General features: G+C 41.0%; 2 protein-coding genes across 2 annotated transcripts in view; one reads left to right on the top strand and one right to left on the bottom strand.

Annotated features, from left to right (window-relative positions):
- The window catches only part of LOC107513775 (keratin-associated protein 4-3-like), a 289,405-nt gene that overhangs the window by 193,747 nt on the left and 75,874 nt on the right, over window positions 1–19,784 (bottom strand). The gene's annotated exons all lie outside the window — the stretch shown is intronic.
- On the top strand, window positions 1,513–14,493 carry KRT23 (keratin 23). Its single transcript, XM_016150793.2, has 8 exons — window positions 1,513–1,975; window positions 6,552–6,634; window positions 7,306–7,462; window positions 8,519–8,680; window positions 8,766–8,906; window positions 11,610–11,830; window positions 12,639–12,670; window positions 14,082–14,493. Exons 1-8 carry the CDS (start codon window positions 1,580–1,582, stop codon window positions 14,174–14,176), a joined length of 1,287 nt encoding a protein of 428 aa, XP_016006279.2. The 5' UTR covers window positions 1,513–1,579; the 3' UTR covers window positions 14,177–14,493.

Genomic DNA, 19,784 nt, shown 5'->3' with positions numbered 1-19,784 from the left:
AGGAAATTTCAGAAAACAATTGTTGAAGGAAGTGATCTTTGAACTACACCTTGAAGGAAGTGGGTCAGGCATGGGCAGCGCAGGAATGACGCTCCGAGCAGTGGAAACAGCACAGACTAAGGCCAATAACACCCACAAATTCCCATACTGGATTATATTGCACATGCAGATCGGCTCTGAATCATTCACCCATGAGCTCCTGATACTTCTCTCTAAAATGGGGATGTTAACCCTTCCTGGCTACATCAGTGAAAATCAAAAAAAAAGAATATCAAAGAGCTATGTGAACTGGGAAGTCCCATTAGCACTATTATGAAAGAAAAGTGTTATACAGGACTCTGACAAGATTCAGCTCCGTGATAACAGTGTCATGAGGCAGAAAGAATCCGCCCTGGCTTTGCCACTAATCCACCATCTGTCCTCTGCCATACCTGCGCTATAGGCCTCACTTTTCCTCCTCTGTAAAATCAGTGACTTGGACCAAGAATTATTAAGTCCCTTCCACTGCTGCCATTTTAAGTCCCCTTTAAGTTTGTTTAATCGGCAGTAACAAGCATGCGACTCCCCATCCCTAGACTATTTCTTTATACGCGACTCCCCACCCCCAGACTATCTCTTTATTCATGTCTAACCTTTACCTTGGCAGACGAAGCATAAGATTCATCAAACATGTTAGACAACCCATGGCACAGTTCCGGGTTCCCTGTGTCCCCTCCGCAGGTCACAGACACATAGAACCCAGACTTTACAGAGCTTAGACGGGACAGCGCTGAGGGCCAGTTAACAAAGGCCGCTCTCCTCCCAGGAGCCAAGGAAAGTCCTGAGCCAGGTCAGGGTTGTTTGCTTGGAGGCATGCTGGGGATGAAAGGCACCTTGGAGGTGAAAAGCTTGGTCACTTATTAATTAATTATAATTGAGGGTTTGTTCTTAAGAATGATTCCTTTGAAATTACTTTCCATCAAACAGTGACTGCCACAAAAACATCAGATACTCAGAACATTCTCCATTTCCTCAGCCTCAGCATTGTTATTCTGGGACCTGAGCTTCTGTTCTGATCTGGCTCTTCCCTTGGGAGTCTCTCCCACCCTTGCTTTAAGAGCTAGGATTTGTTTATTGCATGAGGTGAGGCAAGGGGAAGGGGGTGGGGTCTGTGTGTTTCTCCACTTTTTCAAAGGAAATCTATGCTACAGGAAATAACCTTTTTGTGGACTTTAATCTGACCCTTTCCAGATAAATGAACAATGAAAAAAACTCTGCGGAGAGATTAGAAAGACACCTGAGACTAATACCCGACTAATGTCTTGGGCCACACCTCTGGTTTACAACTGGAAAGGAGAAACAAACTGGTCTATCGATGTGGTTCTAAACAACAACAATGTGTGAAGGCCCGGGGCACTTCAGGATTGACCAAGAGGAAACACAGGTTGCACAATGATAGGATCTTGTTGGTACAGTTGTCAGAGAAGGGAACTCCCACAGCGAAGGGCATAAAACCATCCAGGGCAGTCTGGGGCGGCTCAGTTCTGCAGTGCCAGGGAGCAGAGCAGAGCCCGGCCCTTCCCCACACACAGATGGGACCATGACCTCCTGGGGCAGCTTCGGCCAGAGCCCCTCTGGCTCCCCTCATGGCACAGGAGGCGGCTGGGTTCGGCCCGGGAGGTTCCCCCGGGCTCCCAGCGTCCATGGGGGCGCAGGGGGTGTCCGCATCTCCCTCTCCTTCACCTCACCAAGCTGCCTGGCACCTGGAGGGTCTTGGGGACCTGGAAGAGGCAGTTCCCTCGTAGGTGGAAATGGGAAGATGATGATGCAGAACCTCAATGACCGCCTGGCCTCCTACCTGGACAAGGTGCGCGCACTGGAGGAGGCCAACGTGAAGCTCGAAAGTCGCATCCGGAAGTGGCATCAGCAGAAAGATCCTGACAGCAAGCACGATTACTCCCAACACGAAGAAAACATCAGTAGCCTGCAGGAGCAGGTAAGATGCTGGGTGACCCTGGAACTCGAGAGGGGGCTGCATTTCCAGGGAATACCATGGGAGGAGAAATCAGTACTTAAGACAATTTCCAGGAAAAAGGCAAAAGAGCTTAAAGTAATTGTGAACAAAGGTATTTGAGGATATTTTCTTATTATACCTTAAATTTAGGCTTGGGAAAATCTGTTTTGTTTATTCAATCTTCCATACATAAATTATGTGGAAAATCTAAAACAGCTAAGGCATCCAGCTGCTACCCAGTGTCACTTAGGATCCGACATGGTAAGAGTAATGATAAGGGCTGATACTCATTCCTCATGTTCAGTGCACAAGGCGCAAGACAGCGTTTACCTTACTACGTCAGTTTGCTCCACCTCAAAGAACTGGCAACAGTGTGATTATCCAGTAAAGAAAGGCCGAATTATACTATTTTGGAGATCACCCTAAAAGCTGTCACTCCACTAGCAGATACATCATTGTGACATCTCTGGATATTTCCCCTTGGGGGCTGCTAGAAGTTCTGAGTTCTAGATGTTCACAATTGTGAAAATGGCATATTGCTAGAAAAAATAATAAAATGAACATAATTTTTGGAGTCTTAGAGTTAGGATGGGTTATGGAGATTTCTTCCAAAAACAAATAATTTTTCAACCAAACACTTAAAAAGTTAAGTTTATGCCCTCTAGGATGTCTCATAACACTGGCTTGAAGTAGGTCCCCCTACTTTAGTCGTCTCTTAGGTTATTTTTTAAAGCTATATAACTTCCCTCTTATGTAAAGCGGTCCCAGAAAATTTCCTGCAAGATTATAATTTAACCTGTCCTAGAAAGGGCATCACGAGTTTTCAATCTTTGTAAGATATTATTTCTCACCACTCAGTCATCTTTGTTTGAATGTAGGGAGGACCAATCAAGATAATATAAATCTGTTCTCATAATAAACCCTAATTATTGAATAATCAACCTAATAACTGACTGTGTAATTACTTTAACTATATAGTACATGGTTGTCTTTGCAAAAGAAAAAAGAAAAAAAACAAGGTGACTCAACAAACCTCACCATATTTTTTCATTAATAAAGCTGCTTTGGTTTTAGAATGGAGAATAGAGGATTTTTGCAAATGGACAGCTGAGAACATATCTTCCCCCAAAAACTATGAGGTTATACCCAGTCGAATAATTCATTGGCTAACAGCAGAGAGAAGGATGGAAAAGGAGAAAAAGGAGGGAAACATTTATTACCACTTTTTGTGAGCCAGGCATCATGATGAGTGTTTCATACACTTATCCGTGCCATCCCAAAGCTTTTTGCAATGATGGAAATGTTCTATATCATCTGATTTAATTCTCACAACAACCCTGGATAAGAACTAAAGTTCAGAAAAGTGGAATTGCCATCCGGAGTCACCAGCAAGAAGCTGGAATTCTAACCCAGGTCTGTTTCCAATGGCTTCAATTTCCATCAGGATGGTCTGACTAGCTGACCTCATACCACAGTGACACTGTTTATTGTTGATGTATTACATTTGCGTTGCTAATCATACAACATGTATTTCATACACATTACTCCATCCTGTGAAGCAGGTATTTTTATCCCCAGTAAGTAGATGAGCAGACTGAGACTGAGTGGTTGCTTAAATTCTTTAGAGCAGAACTGAGAAGAGTACGTGGGGCCAACGCCAAGGAGAGGGCGGCTGACCCTGTCCAGGCAGCCTGGGATTCTGGTTCTGACATTAAATAGGAAGCTGCTTCGGCTTCAAATTCCACTCTTTCCTGGATTTTTTATTTCAGTTGTTACATTTTTTTTCTCCGTGCCTGAAGAAAGCAACTCTTTGAAGTTTAGGTTCTCTAACTCTCCCAATCTCCCCAGTTTGCAGGTGAGAAAACAGAGGCCTAAAAAAGGTCCCACAACTATCCAAGAATGACCCCTTCCCAGGCCTTCATGAAGCGTCCTGAGTAGACACAGCCCCCACGTTAGGGATAGTAAATGTTACTCAAAAAGTCTATAAGAAGTTGAGTTCGAAATTAACCCACTCCTTTGAAACACAGAGGTGGACATAGAGGGATGTTAGAATATTAGAGTAGCTCATAATAACACTATATTTGGCATTTTGGTTTACAGTAAAAAAAATTCTGTTTTCCTCTCCCTAGTAGATCACACAGCCTGGAGCAATGACGCTGCACTAATACATCAACTAGATTCTTTTAAAAGAATAACTCAGGCCCCTGGGGAGATTCCAGGTGATTAATTATAACACACCATGCAAAACCTATGCCTCACATATTATTTCACAATCCATCCTCATCCATTCATTACTGCAAAAGATGTCTCAGAAATATTGGCTGTATCATAACATTGTATCAGGTAACCCAAAGAGTGGGAAATAGCTTCAGTTTTTAAATGTGCTCTATATCGAGTGCATTTCAGAACTCACCACTCATGTACTATGAGAATGCTGGCTGGGGAAATCAGACTCTTGATTTGCAGTGGATGCATTATCGGTTTAACTCAGGAAAGCCAAATAAGCCCACAGGTGCTATTTTTGATGTCCTCAATTCTGTGGAGCATATAGTGCATGGTTTCTCTGGGTGTCAATCAACACTTTGGTGCACAACTAAAGCAAACCCTAGGGGTCCCCCGGCCTTTTTGGATGGAGCTACTTTTTATTTCCCATAAGCTTAGAAATGCAAACAACAAAGAGTCAGCTGGGAAAAGTATTTGGTAAGAGTCCCTAAGAAGCACCATAGAGGAAAGACAAAGAAAGAGCTACAGAATCCTTTTTTAGAGCAATGGATATAGCCATAGTACCATTTGGAATCCACCACTAAGAAAAAATTGGGGCAGGGGCAGCCAGCCCACCAATCTCCCACCATGGACAAAGTTTGAGGGTGCATCTCAACATATACATACTGAAATTTATCCGATGCAGGCTCTTGTTACAAAAGTGCTAGATTTTAAAGAAGAAAATTAGGCAACTTACATTTTTCTGAGTTAATTTAGTTTTAACCAATTTTTCAGAATGTCTACAGTATGCCCAGAACATGCTAAGTATTTTACAGCATTCTTTTATTTTCTCTCTTCTAATCGAATTCTCATACCTCTGTGAGAAATGGCTATTATTACTACCATTTTGTGGATGAAGAAACTGACATTTGGTAAGCTCACTCAGCTAGTGGATGCTGGAGCAGGGTCCCAGGCCCTGCTCTTTGAGTACAGACCCAGTATTATCACCACCTCTGAATCCTGCTATTGTGCATTCATGATACCAAATTCCATGTAATCAGTGGAGCTTTGAACGGGAATAGATTTTTAAAAGGTACCTTTGTATTGAGGTATATCTTTGTCCTATGAAAATCTTTTCTAAATAAAGGAATTATCTATATAAATACAATGGGAATGTCACAGGATTCTCTGGTTCTAAGTTACCGAAGTTTGGAGCTGAGATCTCTCAGGTCACTTGTTTCTAGTACAAACTCCTTATTTAACAGGTGATGAAATTGAAGCCCAGGGAGGAGAGAGACTGACCCAAAGTCACATCAGTGGGTGCAACAGGAAGTAAAAGGAAAATCTCCCAGTTTCTAGTTCAGCACAATACTTGGCACGAAAGTATTATAATACTTGTGATATTGAGACATCCTCCACGCAATCTTCCTGAAGATAGTGACATACATCAAATGTGTACTCTGATACAACTACCTAGAAGTATTTACAAATCAGATATGTACACATAATTGCTCAGGCAGACACTTTCAATAATATTTTTCTTTTTAAAGTAAAGATCTCTAGTGAAAGTCTTTAATTAGAGACTTTAACACAGTTAAAGTTTATTCAGCTGCTTCATTAGATGGTAAAGAATTATTTTGGTTAATATTTTAATAGCTACAATTGGGGCACGCTCATCACGGAATAATTTACAAACATATACACATACGTACAAGTTATGTATATATGACTATAGTCACTTTGGAAAAAAATAATTATGGTGTGAGGTGACTGTTTTACATTGTTTAAATGTACTATAAAATTCATTTAAAATTAGTTAGATAAACCAATATTAGTGATACTTTGCTCAGTATCACTGATCAGAAACATGAATGCTATCACAAGGAAGAACTGTATTCATCCAAAATAATAATTGCACTTTCGGGGAACCAAACTAATGTGCACAATAAGAAAAAGATCAGAACCTAAACCACTTTTAACATCTTCAGATATGGATGAGCTTAAGCAAAACACTAAGATATGTTCATAATAACTAGAAAGTGAGAAGGCATTTTAAACAATCACACTCCTTCCCCTTCCTAGAACATTCTTTCATCATTTGCATCAGTTCGAGCCTATCAAAACTCCATGTAAAAAAAGATAGTGCAGACCACATCCTTATTATAAATACATTCTTATGTTTTCTGCCTATTAAGTGCTCAGTAAATACTTACTGATTTGATTATCCATTGTTCCCTTGCCAGAAAAAGAAGTCACCTGTGCTAACAAGTCATACACCCAGGGGACTACAGGGCAGAAATAAAACTTTCCTGTGAAGTGTGTCCCACTGAATTGACTCTTGGTTCATGTTTTACAGATAGTGGATGGTAAGCTGACAAATGCCCAGATCATTCTTCTCATTGACAACGCAAGGATGGCAGTGGATGACTTCAGCCTCAAGTAAGTTCCTTCTTCACAGTGTCCTGGGGTATGTTTGGGGGCTGGGGGGGCATTTTGTTTTGTTTTGTTTGGGTTACTCTTGTTTTTGATTCTGTTGTGCAGAAGAAAAACTTTTCTCACATTATCCACATGTAAAAATCTTACTAAAATATAATTAAAAGGCATAACAAGAATAAATACTTAAATCAGATATAAAACACACTTTTTGGTGTGAAGAACTTCGAATATGAACCAAGAATTACACGATGTTAAAAAGTTATTGTTAATTTTTTAGGTGTGATAATGTTATTATGCTTGTCTTTTTAAATGCCTTTTTCTTAAAAGGTACATTCAAAAAGATGGGATAAAATGCCATAATGTCTATAATTTACTTTAAAATACAAAATGGAATCTAGATGAAGCAACTATGGCAAAATGTTAATGGTTTCTAAATCTAGGTGATGTGCATATGACTGGTTGTTTTATTCTTTCTAATTAAAAAAAATAACAGCATTGAGTCACCATCATAGAAAAAAATGCATGAAACAGATATACAAAGAACACATACCATGGATTAATTTACTCCCATTAAACCTAAAAAGTAGGAGAGTCACCTCTAAACTAAGGAGAATCCTCACAAAGACCTCAGCCTTCCAACAACAGGTATACTCTTCCCTTTCTTCTAATCAAAGGTATGAAAATGAACACTCCCTCAAGAAAGACTTGGAAATTGAAGTTGAGGCTCTCCGAAAGACCTTGGATGACCTAACCATTATCACAACAGACCTGGAGCAGGAGGTAGAGGGGATGAGGAAAGAGCTCATCCTCATGAAGAAGCGCCATGAGAAGGTAGGGCGCCCTAGGAGTCACCAGCACAGCTCTGAATTTGCACATTTTCGGTGATTCAATAACTATAGAAGAAACCACCATGTCTATGCCAGTCCTATTGTCCTTCAGTCTAAATAATCATAAGGAACCATACACACATCTCATTTTTCCAAATCCAAAGTTATCTACTCAAATGTCAGATACAATAGCCAAAATACAATCTTAATGAACAATAAATCAGTCAACAGTTTTAATGCACAATGTTTACCTAGGTTTGTTTGTTGATATGATTCTGTAAAAATAAATGTGTGCAACTGAACTTCCTTCGTTGACCCAGTGTGCAGCAAACTGAGGGACAAAAGAATAAGAGAATCTGCCACTGGCCAAAAAATTAAGAATCCTCATTTACAGAAACATTTAACCAACTTGCAAACAATTACCATCTATCTAAAGTCTCTGAGACTTTGATAAAATACTAGAAACACAATCCCTATTTTAGGTAAACAATATTGCTTATAAACATCAAAGAGCCTCCGACAGCTGAACAGCTGGTTAGACAATGACCATTAATTAAGACTTTCCTTTGGTTTCTTTGTTTTCACGATGTCCTATGGGCATCGGTCTTACAGAGTCCTGAAGCATTGATGAGATCTTAAAAGCCTCTATCTATGCCTTTTGGCTTTGGCTTACTGAACTGTTTCCCCAAAGCTTTGCTCTACAGTCCAAAATGCTCAACTGCTTAACTGTGTCATCGCTTCACCCATGAACCTTTGCTGAAGAGCACGTTCCACACTACGGAAGCATAATTCTTGCTGAAACATTTTCAGTCAGTGATGAAGTCAGAAATCATAAAGGCCAGTTTATTATCTGTCTGGTGCTTTATTTGATGAAAATATGAGGGGAGAAAATCATATAATGTTTTATCATCAATAAGAAATAATTGAGAAGCCAAATCAAACCAGTGAAAGTAACAACCACATAAGCTGAATTTTTAAAAGATCCATTAACCGCTGCCAATCAACACACCTCTTTCTGATCGTCGCAGCCAATTCATTTTCTTTCTCTGTTATTACACAGGAAATGGAGGAACGCCATGTGCCAAATGACTGCATGGTCAATGTGAAGGTGGATACAACCCCAGGGGAAGATCTGATTAAGGTCCTGGAGGATATGAGGCAGGAATACGAGTTTATGATAAAGAAGAAGCACCAAGATTTGGATGCTTGGTATAAAGAGCAGGTAAAAGAAAGGTGCCCAAACTTCCCAAAGGTTCCATTTGCATTGGCCCAATGCCAATGTCTCTGCTCTTTGCTTGGTCTCACAGTCAGCGGCCATGGCCCAGGAGGCAGCCATGGCCCAGGAAGCGGCCAGTCCAACAGCTCTGCAGAGCGGCCAAAGTAATATCCATGAGTTGAAGCGTACTTTCCAGGCCCTGGAGATTGACCTACAGGCTCAGTGCAACAGGGTGAGTCTGAGCTAGGAAAGTCCTGACTCAGGTACCACCTCTTCCACAAAGCCTTCCTTGTTCTCTGTCTGTTTCTCTCTGTTTCTCTCTGTTTCTCTCTGTTTCTCTCTGTTTCTCTCTGTTTCTCTCTGTTTCTCTCTGTTTCTCTCTCTCTCTCTCTCTCTCTCTCTCTCTGTCTCTCTGTCTCTGTCTCTGTCTCTCTCTCTGGTTCAGCTCCATTGGGACATCTCTCTCACTTCCCACTTTCCATCCGAATTGTTTATGATGAGAAGGAAAGTAACAGCTATCACTTGCCAAGTGTCCACAGTGTGCCAGGGAGTTCATTATATCAGATGTCATCAACCCTCACATTAACCTTTCCGGGGAAGTCTTAAGTGTCCCCACTTTAGAGATGAGGAAACCAAAGCTCAAAACAGTTAAGTAAACTGGCCATGGTCACACAGCTAAGTGGCCAGTGGTAAAACCACATGGTATCTGCAGGTGGGGCAGACTCCCATAATCTCAATACAGGCTCTTCCCACTTACAACCAAGCTGTTCCCCCAAAACCTAATAAAGAGAAATTCTGGTGCCAACATAAATTGGTGGTAAATCCAGGCCCAGCTGACTCCAAAGTACTGCTCAATTCATTTCTTACCCAGAAAACTATAAGTTCTTGTGCCATAGTCATTTCTATATGTTTTAGAAATCAGTGATGGTGAAAAGACATTTAAAATTTGCACTGTCAGGATGATAATGCACACAGAAGTAACTACAGTGTTTTATAGCTTTCAAAAGATTTTAATAGACAGTATTTCACAACAAGCCTGCAAGGTCAGCAAGGCATCCATACCCGTTTTCATGCATCCTACTATCTGACACTATTCTAAGCCCTGCTAATTCGATAATAAAGAATTTTATATTCTAGCAGGGATGACAGACAATAAATGCACAAATCGTCAAAATATACAATATATTAGATGGAGAAAAGTATACAAAGAAATGAGGCATGAGAGATAGGTCAGGCATAACACAGTAAAGTGCCGCCATTTTAAACAAAGCGGTCAGGAAAAGTTTTACTGTTAAGGTGACCGTCGAACAAAAATCTAAATTTGGTAAGAATGCGCATTATGTGGCTCTGGGGGGTGGGGGGTTTCCAGGTGGAGGGAACAGCGAATGCAAAAGCTATGAGGCACAGGTGTGTCGACAGGTTGGCAGAACAGCAGGGGAGCCAATGCGGCTGCAGTGAGTGAAGGGAAGGAAAAAGAAGAGAAGAAGAAGGGAGGAAAGGGAGGAGAGGGGACAGGAGGGGAGGCCACGGGGTAACGGTGGAGCCCGATTGTGTAGCCTTGACCCTTGGAGGGAGGTCAAGAGGAATTTGAAGCAGCAGGTATCGACAACTCTCGGAGGAACTTTACTGTAGGTGAAGGAGGGGGAGAAGCTGGGTGATAGCTGAAAGTAGATATGGGTTCAAGAGAGAAAACTTTTAAGAAATTATTCTATTTGAAAGCTGGTGAGAATAACCTAGTAGAGAGAACACTGGTGAAGCAAGAAGGTGAGCAATTAGGAAAATGACTAGAGCACAGACAGTTCATACACAACAGGAGGGAAATGAGTACCTGGACGGAGATCCACGTATGGGAGAAGTGATGGTGGGGGCTTGTGGGAGTTCTCCCCGAATCGCTTCCATTTCCTCAGTGATACATGAAGCAAAGCTGTGAGCCGAGAGAATGAATGAGGAGAAGGGAGCTTTAAGGACAGACGAGAAGGTATGAAACAGCCCTCTGGGAGAACAGGAGAGTGACTGGACCAGGGACATGTGGTTTAATGGCCAGGCAGCTGTTAAGGCCCCCGGAGTGTTAGCAGCCATGATAAAGCAAGAGTAGCCACCCAGCACAGCTGTGACTTCTTTAAAGTTAAAGTGCTTTATCTTTATAAAGTGCTTTATAAAGCAGGTGGTAAACCCAGACATAACGGGGACTTGACCTCAGCTCTCTGTATCCTAGCCCAGAGACTTCACTTTGCAACTTTCAGAATTTCCTCAGTAATGACAGTGTGTTACCATGGTCATAATTAAAAAGCACTGCTTGTAATTAGGATTACCAGATTTACCAAAATAAAATAGACACCCAGTTAAATTTGAACTTCAGATAAACAACAGTGTTTTTAGCATAAGTGTGTCTCATATGCAACGTCAGGGCAATATTTGGGATGTACTTGTACTAAAATGTTACTCATTGTGCTTCTGAAATTCAAATTTAATAAGCGCCTCTATTTTATCTGGTGTCGCTACTGGAGACCCTTCTCTGAAAATGCAAAGAGACAGCAGTCCCAGCTGCTGTTGTCCGCCAGGAGCTTTCAGTCTGGCCAGAGACAAATGTCCGCATAAGGAGGTGAGGAACAGATCAGGGCAGGCAGCGTATGTCCAGTCCTGAACGAGGAGCGCAAACAATAAACACCACAGAAGTACAGCAGAGTTGCCAAGAGAACCCTGACACCAAGGTCTTATGCCCAAAAAACGGACTTCAAAAGTCCAGACACTGCTCAGCTCCTGACTGCCCACGCCCACACCTGTAAGTTAGCCCGCTTCTCATCTTTGCGTCCCCAGAAGCCATCGAGGCACCCAGAAGAGAGGTCCGCATGTTCTAAGCACTCGACAAGCACACACTATTCAACCGATCGAGCTATCAGTCAGGTAATGTCAGAAATGTCATCTCCTCTTTCAGAAATCCGCTTTAGAAAACATGTTATCCGAGACCCAGTCTCGGTACTCCTGCCAGCTCCGGGACATGCAACGGATCCTCTCCCACTACGAGGAGGAACTGATGCAGCTCCGCCATGACCTGGAGCGTCAGAACCGCGAATACAAGGTCCTTCTGGGCATCAAAACCCACCTAGAGAAGGAAATCGCCACCTACCGCCAGCTCCTGGATGGGGAGAACGAAGGGTGAGGCAAAGGCGGGCGGGCGGGGCGGAGGATGAAAGGGGCGTCAGCTCTCGTGTGTGCGGTCACGTGCCTTACCGTTCCGTTCAATCATCACTCGAGAGCAAAAAGGTTTATGTTGAATTTCTCCCAAAGATACTTAGATCAGGCTGTACTTCATTAGGCACCAAGCGTGAGTTAGGTATTATTCACAGGACACTGAGATTTGATGTCAACAGCTACAATTAATATATTACAGTCTTAAGAAACTCTAAGAAGGTTTACCTCTAGTGTTTCTCAATGGGAATGCACACAATTTTGGCTCAAAAAAAAAAAAAATGTTTGAGGGAATATTTTAGCCTAACAGCAGGAAAAGATTCATAAGAGACTGAGAGGTATCTAGATTTCCAATCTGATATTTCTGACCACCTTGCAAAATGCCAAAAGCTGTCCACAAAAAGGGTGTATACATTCTATGACCTAGGAAAAAGGGTTAGAAGTTTATTTTTAAAATACATAAATAATTATAGTCCCAAACTGCGAACAGTCCGAGAAGCCCGGGGCGTTCTGGACTCCAGATCCACACCCTAGAAAGGATCGAGGTGGTTTGGGAGACTTCTCCTGACCCCGGGGTGAGCAGGAGGCCATACTTACTGCCCTCGGGGTCCAGGAAGTTCTCTCATGAACTCGTGACCTTGAAACTACAGAACTCAATTATTCTCATTAAAGAGCTACAGATTTACAAGCAGGCAAAGGAAGTTAGTTCATCTTGAGAAGTTTTTATGATTGTTGCTAATACTAAAATGAGCTTTAACTTTTATCACTTTTATAGGACAATGGAGGAATCTAAGCTGAGTATAAAAGGTAAAAAATATTTCTTTCATTGTTGGAATCTACTTTTTAAAAATAATCAGCATATTTATCCATTCTGTAGTATTTATAAACTTTAGTGCACTCCCAAAATGAGCAATGTTCAATCTTTCTTTTACTCTCAAATGGCCAGGAATTTTGAATTAACTTAACAAATTTGATAATACACCACAAAGTGAGCTCTCAGTATTATCCTCAACAATATGTACGAAAGCTTTCTGTAAGAAGTTGAAAAGAATAATCATTATAATATATCTATTAAATAATGGAGTCTGTTTATTAAACTCCTAGGAAATTATAAGGAAATGGTTTCACATAAGTTCCCAAACTATATTCTGTTGAACAGTAATGTCCCATGCGAGCCCAATTGTGTATTATGAATGATGTGTTCTATGGCCAGATACAGTTGGGAATAATGTACCCTGATCCTCTGCATGAAGAGCCACGTTGTGTTTGGTATGTTAAAGATGGAACACGGGCCAGGTGGGGAAGAAAAGGAACAAGAAAGAGAACGAAACAAACAATAGCAAAAGTTCTACTTTGTTTAACCCAGTGTTCCCAAATATCTTTGATCTGGGAACTCTATTTTCTCAGATTACCTTTAACATCTCACAGAAAAGTCGCAAGCAACCAATTGGGACAAACAGCACTTTTCAGATTAGTTTGTGGTAAAAATGTCCTAAAGTAGTAGAGATTCAGAGAATCAGAGTTCAAGTAACTATCACAAAACAGCTGGGCTAACTGCTATCCTCTAACAGATGCTTCTTCAGCCTCTCCTTACCCACGTTCAGGGATGGGGGACCCATTCCTTGATGGGGTAGCCCAATCTACTGTTGCAGAGGTTTGATTTTAACAAAGTTTTTCCTGTCTCTCTGTTAATTGTTCCAATTCTTTCCTCTGATTTAGAATCAATTTACTGATGTTTCAATAAAGCACTTGTTCGAGTAAATCATATCTTTAAAAGCTGTGACCATAACAAACATCCCTGGCTTCTCATCTACCCTTCACATGGCGTGCTTTCTAGGTCTTAAAATGAGGTGCCCAGAATGGCACTATGTGCTCTGTAAGCTCACAGAATCTGTGATGCAAGTGCTATAAAGCCTGCATAAGCAGAAAGGACTCCGCAAGTGCCAGTGGTCAGAGACTAAAGTCAGCTTCAGGCATGCCTAGGGCGAAGGTCTGGACCTCTAAATAGACACTGTTCAGACACTCATTTTCTGGAGAGTAAGAGGAAAAACTTTCCTTGGTGAGATCCCCTTTCATTCCAGCAGAGATCGGCATATTGCTTAGTGATCATTTTGAAAGACACAGAGCCTTCAGGTGCTAAGAGCGGGGAACTGAAAATAGTACCGTTCTGATGGCGGGGACAGCATGGCAGTGACCTCTTCATTGCTCTTTCCCTCAGCGTCTGCAGCTCCAAAGATCAAGGCCATCACACAGGAGAGCATCAATGGAAGAATAATTTATTCTCAAGTGAAAGAGATCCAAAAGTATGCGTGAGGCCAATAAAAGTTTCTGCCTATTACAAAACTTATTTTTCCCCAACGGGAAGTCCTTGCCCAAACACAAATATGTGAGTCCTAAGAGGTATCCTTGGAGTTGTCAAACTCGGGAACTATTTTTTTCACTCTGTAACAATCTCACCAGACATTCCATAGTGATCTAAATATACCTTTTGAATCAAAGTATGAATACATGAGCTTAAAGCTCTACTCTCCTACTAAATCTTTAGATCACCATCATTATGTATCTGTTTTGTGGCCAATAAAACTCCGCACCACCTGCATCAATGTCTTTTTTTATATCACGGGGCAAGATAAGACCTCAAGGTCTCTCCCTAATGAGGGATCCTCAGAGCATTGTCAAAAGATCCAGAGGGACCTTAATATCTACACTGGGCAGAATTATTACCCTGCAGCCATGCAACCTAGGGACAAATGTGGCTCACAAATCTCTCCAGACTTCAGTCAGCAGGAAGGGAGAAAACAGAGACAGAGGAGCCTAGAAAAATCTCACTGACACTGTGAGATGACCGAAAATTATTCTGTCTCAGAAATAATTAAGCAACCAACCAACCAATCTTAAGGACTTAAAAGAGAGTTAAAGCTAGAAACAAAAATTCAGAAAAAAAAATCCTCATTAGAGATAGATACAAAGACCCCGTACAGCTAAGTTTGATAACCTACTGTTTTAGCTTCAGGTGAGTGTTTTTGTATTTGTATGTTTTAATAGTCCCATGAGAATTAATGACAGCTGACAGAAAAGTAAGAACCTCCTTAATGTCACTCCCAATTACTTGTGAGTAGAGTTTCATTTTACAGAATTTCAGAGCACAGCTTCCAGAAGGAAGAGTTGAATGAAAACGCAGAAGTAAGATGAATACATTAAAAAGGATTTCACAAAACTCTGCAAACTTACTTCCATCTAAGTCTAGTAAAATCTCTTTCTGGTGCCTAATCAAATATTTTGCCACAGCATTAGGGTCCTATAATGAATTTCTATGATAAAAATTTGCTATGTTATTTAAACCTCATTTCTTTTACCTCTTATATTTTCTTCATAGCAAAGTAAAATGATAGCATGTACAGGTAAGAGACTCCTAGGGAAACCATCTCTAAGCTGACTAAAAATTTAATTTTGGGAACAACTAAGTAAAATTTTCCTTAAATATCAGATTGCTTTACTATTTCTCAAATGCTTGTTTTATATTTCTAATAATCAGGCATCAAACACAGTTCAAATTTAAAAAATACTATCATGAGAAGAAAACACAGCAATCAACTAATTAAATTTTCTTCTTTAAGAGATGATGAAGCTAAAGTCTAGAGAGTTTAGCCAAGCTCTCCTGGGGCTCAAATCTCATTCCTACCTATGTGTAACCTATATCTAGCATCTCTGACATACAGAAACATCAGAAATGAAGAAAGCATCACATAATTTTAAAAACTCAAAGCAAATTAAAAACAACAATTCTGAATGTGTGAACTATTGAAAAGCCAAAATGCTTAAGGTATACAATCTTAAACTGGAACAAATTTTGTAAAAATACCAAGAATTGCAAGAAAAAAGTAAGCCTGAGATAAGTACTAGACGTTGGCTATTTTTCCTTTCTTTACAGATGGTCTTAAACAAATTATTTAACACAGACTATATGGAGCATGGAGATTTTAAAAAGTTTACGTAGTGTCAAATAATATAGCATATCATTTCTTTGGGATAAAAATAACATTACTCCAAAAATACTTTTTATGTACATTAGCAATATTGTATCATAGTTACCTTATACCTATTTAGCCTTTCATAATAGAAAATGGATACTAAACAATGGCACTATTTTCTGAGTATGCATTAATTATTGGCGGCCGCAATGAATCCATACCAGCACGACTCAGGCCTTTCTGTATTCTCTCCCACATTTACCCTAGGCTTGGCCATGTGACTTGATTTGGCCAATGGAGTCTCAGCAAGCATGACACAGAGATTTAATAAATGTTTACACATTGGGGCTTATCATCTTGAGATGTTTACACGTTGGGGCTTATCATCTTGGGATGTTATCTCTAGGAAGCTAGCACCGTGTCAAAAGTTTATTTATCCTGAGACTACAACGCCATGTGGAAATCTAAGCTAGCCTCATGGAAAGGCCACATGAAGGAAAACTGAGGAACCTAGCCAAAGCCATAACTCCAGACATAAGTCTGATCAAGCCATTTCAGCTAGTTCCCAGCCAATTGAGCCAACCTGGCCGAGGCCCCAGATATCATGGAGCAGAGATAAGCCACCCCCAGGTGAAATTCTGGTCCTCAGAATTATGAACAAATGAAATGAGTTGTTGTTTTAAGCCAGTAAATTTTGGGGTCATTATTTCATGGGGCAATGAATAAGTAAAGCAAATCATTTAAAAAGAAGAGCCTATTATTTGCTCATTGACAACAGCTGATTTAAGTCTAGTCCATTAGCATCTCACCAAACTTTCCACCAGAATTTTAGTCATTTTAACACTGAAATGGATCTCTACAAGAGTCCTGGTCCAATAAGCATAGATGAAACACCAAAGTTGCAAGGGAAAAGCCAAGGTCCTCTCTCTTCAAAACTGGCAGAAGGCAGGTCCATCCAAGATGGCGGAGTAGGTAAATGCTGTGCTCTCTTACTGCCATGACCACAACAAAATGACAGCGAAACTACAGAACAACCACCATTGAGAGTCACCTTTAGTCTAGCTGAACAGAAGTCCTATAACTAAGGATATACAGAGAAGCCACATTGAGACTGGCAGGTGAGGCAGAAAAACAGAACGGGCTGGTCCCACGCCCGTGTGTGGTAGTTAAAATTCAGGAAGGATATCTCGGCTGCAGAGATCCCCTCTGAGGAACACAGGGTCCCAGCCCTACACCAGTCCCCCCAGCTCAGGGTTCCAGTACCAGGAAGAGAAATCCCTATAACTTTTGGCTGTGAAAACAAGTGGAAATTGTGGCCGAGTGAAACAGAGGCCAGCTCAAATCAAAGGAACTCCTCTTAAAGGGTCCACACATGGACTTACTTGCTGACAGACTCACTCACTCTGAGCTCCAATGCTGGGGTAACAGCTTGAGAGGTGCTAGAGACATACAGGGAGGAATTAAATTGTCTGGCTTCAGGGCAAGAGCTAGAGGGGCAGCTTTCTCCCAGACACAAGAAGTGCTGGCAGAGGCCACTGTTCCTTTGTTGAGCCCTCCTCCCACCCACTCAGTCTGCACACAGGTGAGGGCCATATCTGAGTCTCCATCATCCTAGCTATCAGGATTCGCCTTGCCCTGGTGATTTCCTGAGACCCCACCCCACCCAACTTGCAGGCCCACCCAAGCTGCTTCCAGTGGCTTTTCCATACAAATGGCCTATCTTGGCTCATGCTATGGACTTTCCTAAAATCTCTCAAAAAGTCCAAAACCAGCACAAATGGCAACCATCAGCAGATCTGTTTGTAACTCATACCAAGTGGCCCCAGGCAGAGCATAGGCAGCAACTGACCTTGGCCTGCACCTGAGCCCCTCACAAGAAGCCCCAGAACCAACACACCCAATGGCCAACTCTGCACCAGAGCACCAACCAACCACCTCCACAAATAACGCACCCAAAGGGCAGATTTGGCAGGCACCAGAGCCCCGCTAAAGTGAATTCTGTTCCACGGAGTCAGTCCCTGCACAACAGCTCCTCCATTTTAGTCACAGCTAGTCCTCACAACAAAGCAGCCTGAGGGTCAGTACATCCCACTGATGCGCAAACAGCAATCAGGGCTCAACTACAACAGAAGGATGCAAACAACTCACACAAGGGACACACTTGGAGCACACAGCTCAGGTGACTAGGGAGACTGCACCACTGGGCCCATGGCACACCTACTACATAAGGCCACTCTACCAAGACCAGGAAACATAGCAGCTCTACTTTATATATAGAAATAAACAGAGGGAGGCAGCCAAAATGGGGAGACAAAGAAACATGTCCCACATGAATGAACAGAACAAAGCTCCAAAAAAGAACTCAAAATGGAAACAAGCAATACACCAGATTCGGAGTTCAAAACACTGGTTATAAAGATGCTCGACCATCTTAGTGCGAACTTCAACAAGGAGATAAAAAAATATAAAAATTAGGATTGAAAATATTTAAAAAGCATCAGTCAAAAGTAAAGAATACAATAATCGAAATGAAGAATAGGTTAGAGGGAATCAATAGTAGATTAGATATTAGATGAAGCAGAGGACCGAATTAGTGATTTAGAAGATAAGGTAGCAGAAAACACCCAATCAGAACAGTAACAAGAAAAAAGAATCCAAAAAATGAGGCTAGTTTAAGGGACATCATCTCTGGGAGATTATCGAGGGTATCAACATTTGCATCATAGGGGTACCAGAAGGAGAAGAGAGAGAGAGCAAGGAATTAAAATCCTCTTTAAAGAAATAATGACAGAAAACTTCCCTAACCTGGTGAAGGAAATCGGCATACAAGCCCAGGAAATGCAGTGTCCCAAACAAGATGAAACCAAAGAAGCCCATACCAAGATACATAATTAAAATCCCAAAAGTTAAAGACAAAGACAGAATCTTAAAAGTAGCAAGAGAAAAACAGTTATTTGCAAAGGAGATCCCATGAGACTGCCAGCTGATTTCTCAATAGAAACTTTGCAGGCCAGAAGGGACAGGAAATATTCTAAGGGATGCAAAGCAAGGACCTACAACCATGATTACACTACCCAGCAAAGCTATCATTTAGAATTGAAGGATAAAGAGCCTCCCAGACAAGAAACAAAAAAAAAAATGCTGGGGCAGCATTACTTATACCAGACAAAATAGACTTTAAAACAATGGCTATAACAAGTGACAAGAAAGACGCAGGAATTCCACTTCTGGGTATTTATCCAAAGAAACTCAAAACACTAACTTGAAAAGACATATGCATACATGTGTTCATTGCAGCATTATTTACAACAGCCAGGATATGGAAGCAATATAAGTGTCCATCAATAGATGATCGGATAAAGAAGAGGTGGTACATATACACAATTAAATGTTACTCAGCCATAAAAAAGAATGAAAATCTTGCCATCTTCAACAACATGGATGGACCTTGAGGGCATTACACTAAGTGAAATAAATCAGAGAAGACAAATACCATATGATTTCACTTATATGTGGAATCTAAAAAACAAAATAAATGAACAAAACAGATACAAACTCATAGATATAGAGAATATTTTGATGGTTCCCAGATGGAAGAGGGGGTTGGGGGAATGAGCAAAAAAGGGGAAGGGATTAAGAAGTACAAATTTGTTGTTACAAAACAGTCACGGGGATGTAAAGTATAGCAGAGGAAATATAGTCAATACTATTGTAATAACTACATAAGGTGTTAGACGGGTACTAGATGTATTGGGGTGATCACTTCAAAAGTTATGTAAATGTATAGTCCCTATGTTGTACACTTGAGACTAATATAATATTGCATGTCAACTGTATTAAAAAATTAAGAAATTATTTTTAAAAAAAGATGGCATAGAGTAAAGCCATTGCTCATGTATGTTCATAGCTGCCCTCTCTGCCTCTTTACAAATGGGGACAAGGCAGTGCTA

Source organism: Rousettus aegyptiacus, unplaced genomic scaffold, assembly GCF_014176215.1.
Source record: "Rousettus aegyptiacus isolate mRouAeg1 unplaced genomic scaffold, mRouAeg1.p scaffold_m13_p_6, whole genome shotgun sequence".
Lineage (NCBI taxonomy): Eukaryota > Metazoa > Chordata > Mammalia > Chiroptera > Pteropodidae > Rousettus > Rousettus aegyptiacus.
The sequence above is the reverse complement of the archived record's forward strand: the minus strand, read 5'-3'. Positions and strand labels throughout refer to the sequence as shown.

Coding starts and splice junctions, on each gene's coding strand:
- KRT23 (XM_016150793.2), top strand. CDS start 1,580: ATGACCTCCTGGGGCAGCTTCGGCCAGAGCCCCTCTGGCTCCCCTCAT. Junction 7,463..8,518: donor TGAAGAAGCGCCATGAGAAG/GTAGGGCGCCCT, acceptor GTTATTACACAG/GAAATGGAGGAACGCCATGT. Junction 8,681..8,765: donor ATGCTTGGTATAAAGAGCAG/GTAAAAGAAAGG, acceptor TTGGTCTCACAG/TCAGCGGCCATGGCCCAGGA.